The sequence below is a fragment of the Ascaphus truei genome, chromosome 18 (assembly GCF_040206685.1).
Source record: "Ascaphus truei isolate aAscTru1 chromosome 18, aAscTru1.hap1, whole genome shotgun sequence".
NCBI lineage: Eukaryota > Metazoa > Chordata > Amphibia > Anura > Ascaphidae > Ascaphus > Ascaphus truei.
The window spans coordinates 30,704,716-30,714,734 of NC_134500.1; the positions used below are offsets into that span (position 1 = coordinate 30,704,716).

General features: G+C 52.1%; 1 protein-coding gene across 1 annotated transcript in view; it reads left to right on the top strand.

Moving 5' to 3' along the window:
• Window positions 1-7,966, top strand: part of PKM (pyruvate kinase M1/2) — an 8,482-nt gene extending 516 nt beyond the window's left edge. The window contains 9 exon segments of the mRNA XM_075576161.1: window positions 1,402-1,427; window positions 1,430-1,477; window positions 1,479-1,672; window positions 2,471-2,576; window positions 2,578-2,622; window positions 2,741-2,893; window positions 5,528-5,694; window positions 6,358-6,539; window positions 7,493-7,966. Coding sequence (XP_075432276.1) covers window positions 1,402-1,427; window positions 1,430-1,477; window positions 1,479-1,672; window positions 2,471-2,576; window positions 2,578-2,622; window positions 2,741-2,893; window positions 5,528-5,694; window positions 6,358-6,539; window positions 7,493-7,599 — 1,028 coding nt within the window. The 3' untranslated portion in view covers window positions 7,600-7,966.
• The last annotated feature ends 2,053 nt before the right edge of the window (window positions 7,967-10,019 follow it).

The following is a 10,019-nucleotide window of genomic DNA, read 5'->3' on the forward strand; positions in this document are numbered from 1 at the left end:
ACCTATAAACGTTCATCTCCTAAGGCTGAGTCCATGCTGCCGCAGACTGCGCGGATGCGTCGGCGCGCAGTGCGATCACATTGCCTTAAGGCATTGATCGCGCCCATAGACCGCTGTGCGACAGCAGGAGGGGCTCCGGCACACGTTGAAACTGATTTCTCGGCGGGACGGGCAGGAATGCCACGCGAGTGGCTCGCCCAATGAGGGCAAACCAGCTGCCACTGACATGCCCCCCCCCCGGCAGCGCGTCTAGCATGTCCAAAAAACGCACCTGCTTCAGGCGTGATGTCACGGACGCGCACTCCTCTGTGTGGGCGAAAGCTGTATGGACTTGGCCTAAGGATTTTCCCAATTATTTGTAACTGGGTTATTTTTACCTCGGCTAACCATTGCTGAGTGATTTAATGAGGACGTCTCGTTAATAGTTTATGTATGGACGGAGGTGCAGCTCTGTAGTCACGGCACTGCCCGTCGGCCCCGTATGGTGTTGGGCGAGTCGCCGCATGTCGCCGTGCCTCGGGGGTTCGTCTGAACAGCCGGCGCTCTGGAACAAATTATACACCTACATGATTTTAAATATTGATTCATTTAGTCATTTACTTTTTTGTAGACACGTTTAACAGAACATGTAGTGTCTCCTCCCCGCGGCATTGAGGCTATTCATGAGGTGTGAGCGCCGGCGTAGGCGCGATTCCGTCTTCTGTATATCCCCTGCTTGGGGTGGTGTAATAGTCTTAATGCTGTTTCTCTATTAGCCAATGTGCCAGGGATAAGGTGGGCGAGGAGCAGTGAACATGTATGGGGGGGATCATATATGGGCTGTGTGAGCAGTGAGCGTGTAGGGTGGGGGTGTAGAGCGTGTATGGGATGAGGGTGTGTCGGCGTGTATGGGGGTGAGTGTATATGGGCTACGAGAGCAGAGTGAGCATGTAGGGTGGTGTGTGAGTAGTGCGCGTGTATGGGGGGGGGGGGGGGTGGTGGTGTGGCGTTTAGGTCCTTGAGGTAGGGTCCCCATTCCTATCGTAACATCCTTTTCTGTCATACAATGTTGTTCGTTGTTGCTGCCATCCACAAGATAATGTGCTAGTTTAGTTCCCCATCCTGACAGTGCGAGTGGTGCTATAGGATTGAGGGCTCTGCATATTACACAGGAAAGGGGGTAGGATGGCCTTAAACAAGGTCAATTGTGTGTACCTTGCACAACACCAAGAGTAGGTCACAAAGGAGGGGAGAGAGAGATGTATAGTAACAGAATAAAAACTGCAATAAAGGGTGCGGAGCTGGTGCTAAACAGGGAGCTTTCTTTCTTTACTCTGCCATATCACCCCTACGCGGTGTCACTGCGGCAGCAGGGAGTTATCAGATGTGCTCACTGGCTCTCGTCCTCCCTCCCACCCCCAGGCAGCGACTACGTCATAACCGAGGTGGAGAAACGGGGGGTAGCTTGGGCAGCAAGAAGGGGGTGAACCTCCCGGGTGGCCGCCGTGGACCTGCCGGCCGTGTCCAAGAAGGACATCCAGGACCTGCAGTTTGGGGTGGATCAGGGAGTGGATATGGTGTTTGCGTCGTTCATCCGCAAGGCGTCTGACGTGCACGAGGTCCGAAAGGTGCTGGGGGACAAAGGGAAGAATCAAGATCATCAGCAAGATAGAGAATCAGAGGGGGTTCGCAGGTGAGGCGGTGCTGGGGGTGGGAGGTTCCTTTGGGATGTTACTTGGATTTTCTTTGTAAAGGTGCAATCCCATATCGCTGGCCTGAAACAGTCCATTACAGGTCTCCAGAGCTGAACCCAATTAATTTCTGCTTGGGGTTAGCCCATGCTGTCCGAGATACTTGCCTTTGTAGTGGGTGCCGTAATCTCTGCGAGGTTTAAAGCCCCGCGGGCCAATATGAAGCAGCAACGCATGACATCACGGCTTCCTATTGACACGCAGGCCATTTAAAGGCCGCCATTTTGTTAGGCACTGTGTTGCAGAGATACCGACAGCACCTACAGAGGTAAAGCGGGGGTCACCCAGTGCTGAAGTTAATGGGGTTCAGCTCCGGTGCTCTGAATCGGGGGGGAGGCTGTTAAAAGGTTTTCTCTCTCCCCAACCCCTCTTCCCCCCCCCCCCCGTTCCCAGCCTGTATCGGATGTGGGTGAAGGCGTCGCTCACGGACCGAGAAGATCCCTCTGTCCCTGCCATTTGCTCAAGTTGGTCCGATGGTAGCGAATTGTCCCTTTAAATGAATCCGACTGGAGGATTGTGGCAATGTGGGGTCAACGTGGAATAGCCGAAGGGTGGCAAACGCCAGTCCTTGGGTTTAAGGGACATCTGGCTCAGTCAGACTGCTTCACCTGTGCTGAAGCAGGCATATCCTTGAAGACTGGCGTTGGCTACCCCTGGGCGGTTAGGGAGTTTCTATGTGTGCAGAGACTTGTGGGGGTTGGTAGCATAGAGATGCTTCAGAGCGGTTTCTCCTCCCTTAGGTTTGATGAGATCCTGGAGGCCAGTGATGGCATTATGGTGGCACGTGGTGACCTTGGCATAGAGATCCCGGCAGAGAAAGTCTTCCTGGCACAGAAGATGATGATCGGAGCGCTGCAACCGTGCCGGCAAACCTGTGATCTGTGCCACGCAGGTACCAATACCCCACCCCACGGCAGGAAATCTGCCACGTGTACTAAACTGCCTGGCAGCCTGTGTCCCTCAGGTACGGACACTGTGTGTGTACAGACTGTCCCTCTCCCTCCCTGCAGATGCTGGAAAGCATGATTAAGAAGCCACGCCCGACCCGTGCCGAGGGCAGCGACGTGGCCAACGCCGTGCTGGATGGTGCCGACTGTATCATGTTATCCGGGGAGACCGCCAAGGGGGACTACCCACTGGAGGCCGTGTGCATGCAACACGCGGTGAGTATCTACTGGGCTCTCTCCCCATTACCTACACACCTGCATGTTTCTGCCAGTACTGGGTCATGCAGCCGCAATCCATCTCTGGCGGGACCTGGTTAAACTGGGACCTGGTTAAACTGTTCCGTGTCCCAATACTGGCACATACATACTTGCATGGAAGGTCATGTACACGTGTGTTCACGCCACACTTTGAGATCATATGTAGGTGTACACAATGTAAAGTTTACGTAGTATTTTGTGCTTGTGCAGTATTGTGTATACATAACTTGGGTAAATATATAAATGTTTGTGGATATAGTATAATATATACAGGTGTGTGCGGTGGCTGTGTGGGGTAATCGGTTTGCACGAGTTGTCCGCCCACGATCTGGTAGTCTGCCTGCTTGGCTGTGACTTGCTGCGCAGGAAGTGGCTTAGAAAACACCCTGACACGCGCTGGCTAACGCAGCTCTCCCCCCTCCCCACCGCGTGCCTTACTGCAGCTCCCAGCATCGCAAGCTAATCGTGGTACTGTGCTAGGGTGGGGGAGGGCTGGGCTCTGACTGCTGGGTGGGGGCGCGTCGGAGCTTGTGCCTGATACCGGCTTCCCAGGGGAAGGGGATCCTCTGACTTCTGTTCTAACTACCGTGGGAAAGTGCTGACACAAGCAGTCTCCCATCTCATGGACCAGCGCACACAAATATACACGCACTAACTCGCACGTATGTATATACACGCTGCACTATTGCATACACCTAGCAGAACAGTTGCACACTCCTGTTATAAATAGTTGTATACTGTACCTCTTAAGCAAATACCCATCACTTTAATACATGCATCACTATCCAATGCTCTCGCATGTACGCTGACCTCTCTGCCCCTCCAGCGATGTCTCAGCCTTTGGCACGTTGGACACTGATTTCTCCCCCTCCCCCACCACCACTCTGTCCCTGCTCTGACATATTAACCCTTTTGCTGCCAGAATGTCAGTCCTCTCTGGCAGTGAAAGGGTGTCCCATCTGCTCTGCTTTCTGACTTTTCCCAGCTACGGGGGTTGGTGTTGCTTAGCATGTCTCTGCTGGGAGGGCCGGCTGGGGGGCTTCTTGCACCGCTCATGGTAACCGACTCTGTTAACTCCTTCAGGACCAGCACTGCCTGAGCAGTCGGTCATTAACTCTTTCACTCCCTCTTCGGCTGGGGCAGTGTGATGGCGGCAGGCCTTTGTGCAAGATGCTAGTTGGGATTCTAGCGGAGTGGGTGCATGGAATGGCTTCTAGACTCAGGCGGTAAGGGCAGATGCAAAAAAAAGCCATTTACAATCCAGGGACCGTGGGGAGATTAAGTGGTTGTATCAAAGGCACCACAGATTCTGGTTACCTTCTTGATTTAGAGATGGGCGCAAAGTTCCTGTAGTGTGGGGGGGATGGGTGACAGACAGTTTTTTTTAGACTATTGGTACTAGGTGAACAGCATTTGTGTCCTCTGACGCAAGTGACACACACGGTCACATCTAGGATTGAAGGGTTTTGTTGTTTTTTTAGTTTGAAAGTTATTATATAAACACAGAGCTGAGACTTGGGAGGGGTTGGGTTTCCTCCGGCTGCTCCCTTGTCGGTGTTGGAGAGTTTGCACAGGCAAAGCCCCCTCCCCTTAATCTTTCTTTGTTGAGAGCCAGATAGGATGAGGAATAGACGAGCCTCTCATTGGAACCTGCGCGTTCTGAGGTCTGGGATAGGGGGGCAGGGAAATTCCAGAAGGTGATGGGGAGGCCAAGTGGCTCTTATCTGCTCTTGGTGTCTGTAGTAGAGGCTGATCCTGTTGGCGACCTTGTTCATCAAGCCGTGACGGCGCTTGCTGCCCGCTAAGCTTTCCGTTGCCAGGAGCTCCTGCACGGTGACATGGGTGTAATCCGTGTCTGCACCCGGCCAGAGGGTTCCCACTGGACAGCTTTGCACCGTTTGCCCCAAGCAATTGTCAAAGGTGACATCCAGTTGTGACACAAGCCAACAGCACGTGGGACCTTGTGATGTAATGCAATTGCCGTGGGGGTCCCCAGCGGGCATGGCGCTTTCGCAGCTAGGTGAATAAGGTGGTTTTGGCTTCCTGTGCTTCAGCTCGTTCTCTCCCTAACCATGAAGCTTCCAAACTTCCCCCTTACTAACCAGTAACTCCCGATGTCTGGGACGGAGAATCACTCTTTGTTTTCTTTCTTTGGTCTGTACCCTCTTCCTCCTTCCGCACCGTCCGGCCTGCAGATTGCTCTGGAGGCCGAGGCCGCTGTTTTCCACCGCCAACTCTTCGAAGAACTTTGCCGCGCCTCTGCTTGCTGCAGGGACCCTGCCGCAGCCATGGCTGTAGGCGCAGTGGAGGCGTCCTTTAAATGCTTAGCAGCTGCGCTCATAGTGCTGACAGAGGCTGGCAGGTAGGGCTCAGCATTGGTCCCCCACCATCTTTCTCGAGCACTCCCGCAGCGCTAGGTCAGAGGTCGGCGTGCGAAAGGTGTGCGTGAATGGTTGGAGCTTAGGAAGGGCCTGAAGATGTAGATGTTTGACTGATGTGAATGTCTCCTACCCCCCTCCCTCCTCCTCGCTCACCCGCTGCTCCCCCTTACTGGGCACACGCGGTGGGGCCCACCCCCCACAACCCCCACAGATCGCCCGCGAAGCAGAGGCAGCTATTTTCCACCGGCAGTTGTTTGAGGAGCTGAGGCGCGTGCACCCGCTGACCCGTGACCCCACGGAGGCTGCAGCCGTGGGAGCAGTGGAAGCTTCCTTCAAGTGCTCCAGTGGAGCCATCATCGTGCTAACCAAATCCGGCAGGTAGGATGCGGGTGGGGGCATCTAATGGATCAGGTCTACGGCAGGTAAAGGAAGGGGTGATAGTGGTGGCGCTCTACAGGTTTCTGGGCGTGAAGGGGTTAGCAGGCGATGCTCTGGCAGGGTTATGTAGCTGCTCTCATTACATGTGACCTTTCTTCCTGAGGATCCCTGACCTTTTCTCTGGGGGTATTTATAGTTTAAAGTCCCGGGGTTAGAGGGACGAGTCGCCCTGTGAAGGGCAAATGGGGTGTCTTGTTTCAGAGGCACATTCCAAATCCTGAGATAAAACCCTTATCCTACAGCTCTGTGCTGGGTGTAGTGTGTATATATCAGAGGGTGGGACAGTAATAAAACTCTTCTCTCCCCCCCCTCATACTGGGTATACTCTGTATATCAGAGGATGACAATAATAGAACATGTTCTAATGTATAGTGTGTGCACCCCCACCCAGGGTTAACCAAAGCTCAGTGCTGTGTATTTCTCACATCTGTACACTAGCGTGGACAGGGAGGGCTGTAGGTTAAACCCTAATCACCCAGGTCAGCACCAGGTGTGTGTGCGCAGCCCTGTTATATACAAACGCCTTCGGTCTCGGTTCTGCGCGCAGTGTTCATGTAACACGGGAGTAATGCCGTCTGACCCCAGGTTTTCTCTGCCCCACAGGTCTGCACACCTGGTGTCCCGTTACCGCCCGCGCGCTCCCATCATCGCTGTGACACGGAACGGACAGACGGCCCGCCAGGCACATCTCTACCGTGGGATCTTCCCCGTCCTGTACAAGGAGCCGGTGCACGAAGCTTGGGCCGAGGATGTGGACGTCAGGGTCAACTTCGCCATGGACATCGGTAAGAGGAGAGAGAACACCAATAACATTTAAAGGGGCCGATCTCTCTGCACATGGGGCGGCCAACTCCGGTCCTTGGGAGCCACCAACAGGTCAGGGTTGCATGATGCCTGCTTCAGCATTGAGCCACCTGTGCTAAAGCAGGGATATCCTGAACCTGACCTGTTGGTGACCCTTGAGGACTGGAGTTGGCCATTCCTGGTCTACTCCTTCAAAATAAACATAACAAATGTTGGCGTCTTTCCCTGCGCTGAACAATACTGGGTCTATTTTCTCCTCTAGCATTTTACTGTCCCGTGTTATTAATTTCTACAAGAAATGGCTGCTAGGCCCCTCCCACTTTGTGACATCACTGGACTTCAGTGAGCCTTACCAGAGGTGCTTGGGATTAGGCAGTGTCTAAATGCGGGGTGTGAAAAGCCGGAGTACCCATGTGGACACTTTACTGCAGGCTTTGGGCCTGGAGTGAACTACCACCAAGGCTTAGGCCTTCCTAGAAGCAAAGTGACTTTGCGGCAGTGCCATGTTTACTCTGAGTACCGACGCCATTTTTAAATCGGACCAGTTGACGTATTTTAATGTCTCTACAGTAACCGCATACTTTTGGTGCAGATGGTAATTTATCAAGTCTTGTGATAAGACTGTTTGTAACCTCTCATATGTACATGGCAAGAGTTGGTTCAGACTTTCCCTCTGACTAAACGATAGAACTTACATTAAACCGCGCTGGCGAATAAAAAATCTGCGTTTTCATGCATCGAAGCTTCATATTCTACATTTTAAAATGAGAAAGTAGAACTAAAATCATGGCCACATGTGAGAAATCCATAGTTACCGCTGCACATGACCCAGGCCGAGGAGGCGACTTTATTTCTGCGGTAGGGCGGGCGCTGGTATCCACCATGGATCTCTGCTCAACTCTCGCCCGTCTTTTCTTTTCGCCCCCACCCACAGGCAAAGCCCGTGGCTTCTTCAAGAGCGGCGATGTGGTCATCGTGCTGACTGGGTGGAGGCCCGGCTCCGGCTTCACAAACACCATGCGGGTGGTGCCTGTCCCTTAAAACCCAAACGCCCGTCATCCCCGCTCGCACCCGTCGCCGCCTACCACTGCGCTCTCCCAACTTCTCTGCACTTAGAACGGTTTCCCTCATCACAGGAGTACACGTGGAGTCCTCGCCGTGGTATTACTGAGCTGTGTAGCACGGCGCTCCCGTCTGTGGCTGCTCATCACACTCCTTTTAGTGGCTGCTATCCCCTCTGTTAATGTGAGGGTCAGGTTAATGTGAGGGTCAGGTTAGCGTGTCCTGTACGTGGCCTTTCTGTGTAGCTTATGGTGTGTGTTTGGGGGAACACTCCTGTCCCCCTTGTTGAGCATCAGCCTGTATGAGGTGCAGTACGTTTAGTGTTGAATAAAGCCATGCTAAAGCATACGGTGTCGTGTTCATTTGTATTTAGGGACCATCACGCAGATCATGTGTATTGGAACTACTACTTCATTCAAAGGGTGGTGGATTCATGGCACCACGTCCCTGTAGATGTGGTAGGGCTAACACCATAAGCGAATTGAAACATGCTTGGAATACACAAGATGGCACTAGAAATATATAAGGTTTATAGAACAAAGTTCTGGTAAATAGTGCTCCAATGACTGAGGTAACTAGTCCAAATGAGACAAATAATACATATAATCTTGATTTGAGGAAGTTCTACAAACGAGTCTGCAAGTATAGTGAGTGCTGGGGTACACAGGTAAGCGCTAAGCAATGAGAGGCATGTATGAAGTCCTGTTAGGTACTGTAGATGAGAATATAACGACTCCACTAAATGACCTCCAAGTAGGACTGCATCTCAAGCACTGACATCCACCATGTGTAAGAATCCATTAACCAAATTGAAAGGTAACTCGCATGCAGTAGCCTGGTGTTCCTCCGTGGGCGTGCATCCCCCTGGAATCTGTAGAATGGTGACCCCCGAAAAGGGAAGGTGAAGCAGAGCACAGCCGTGCCAACGAGGGATAATTCAGGATAACAGCCGATCAGGTAAAAAACTTCTTTATTGAATGAGTGACAACATGGTGCAGAGAAGGATAGCTCTTACACATTTCACGCCCCGATTGGATTCTTCGTCAGAGTACAGTGTCGACTTGGTGCCCCTTAAGGCCCGTATCTGCCCACCGGAAATGACGCGGTAAGGCATCATCCGTCTACCGGAAGTGACGCAGCAAAGCATTCTAAGATGCTGATTGGCTTGAATCCGTACACCAGAAGTGATGGGGTTGCCCACCTCTGGTATAAGATGGTACATATAAATGTTTCCCTGAAATCCCTGAACGCATTAACAATGGCTAGCTTTTCTTTAAAGCAATTCGGGAGACACGCTTTCTAGTGGTGGCCCCTGCTGCGTGTCACGGGATCGGCCCCCTGCTGCGTGTCACGGGATCGGCCCCCTGCTGCGTGTCACGGGATCGGCCCCCTGCTGCGTGTCACGGGATCGGCCCCCTGCTGCGTGTCACGGGATCGCCTCGTCTGCTTCCGGTAACGGAACGAGTTTGTCTCTTAGTCCCTAGAACCTGGTTTCCAGAAGAGACGGACGTTTTGAGGAGAGGTTGTGTTGCACTCTCACTGGTTTGTCACAATCATTTGAATGGAGAACCTCCGTCAAGGTCACTAGTGCACTAAATAAAAGATATAAAGAAGTGTGTATTCCATCAAATACACTTCACATCTGCATGGTTTTGTCCATAAATGACTTAACAATCCCCTGATACACACTTGGAGAGCCGACAAGATGCGCTAGATATAAGGCTAAATCTGAAAACCAAAGGGGATATGGGGTCGGCGATCTTACAGCAGACGGCAACACCCACCGGATGGGACCCGTGTTACCCGCCGTCGCATTCCCTTTCTTGCTATTAAATGCGTCGGCGCCGGAACAAACGCTTTTGATGCAACCACTAGAGGGAAAAAAAATCTGATTTCTGTTGATCCATTTTCCTGACCTTTTTGTACTGAGTGTGTGCAGAACCCCCTCGGTGTCAAACTCGGGATAAAACCTCAACTGTAGATGGCGTGTCTGCAGTTGCTCAAATTCTTTTCAATGAAAGACCCCAAAGTGACAAATTTATACAGTGGAGTATTTCTGTTTTTCTTTTCCGAAGTAACGACAGTTTCTTATATTGGCTGTAGCACTGATGTTTTGTCCTATACCCGAGGTGACAATCCCAGTAGCACTCCTGTCTGACACATCTATATGCTGCTGTGAGCTTACAGGGGTTGTGTTCCATTTACTGCAAAAGCTGCTGAATAGAATTGTTAATGTGATGCAAATTTGAGCCAACATATGCTGAATGTCATCAACGCGAAAGCTTTCGTGGCAGAGCTGTTCTGTGGGATAAGTTTGCAACAACACGGGATTCTGGGAAGTGATGTAGCCACAAAGGAGGGACACACAAACCTCCCTGTTCCATAACCCACACTGACTG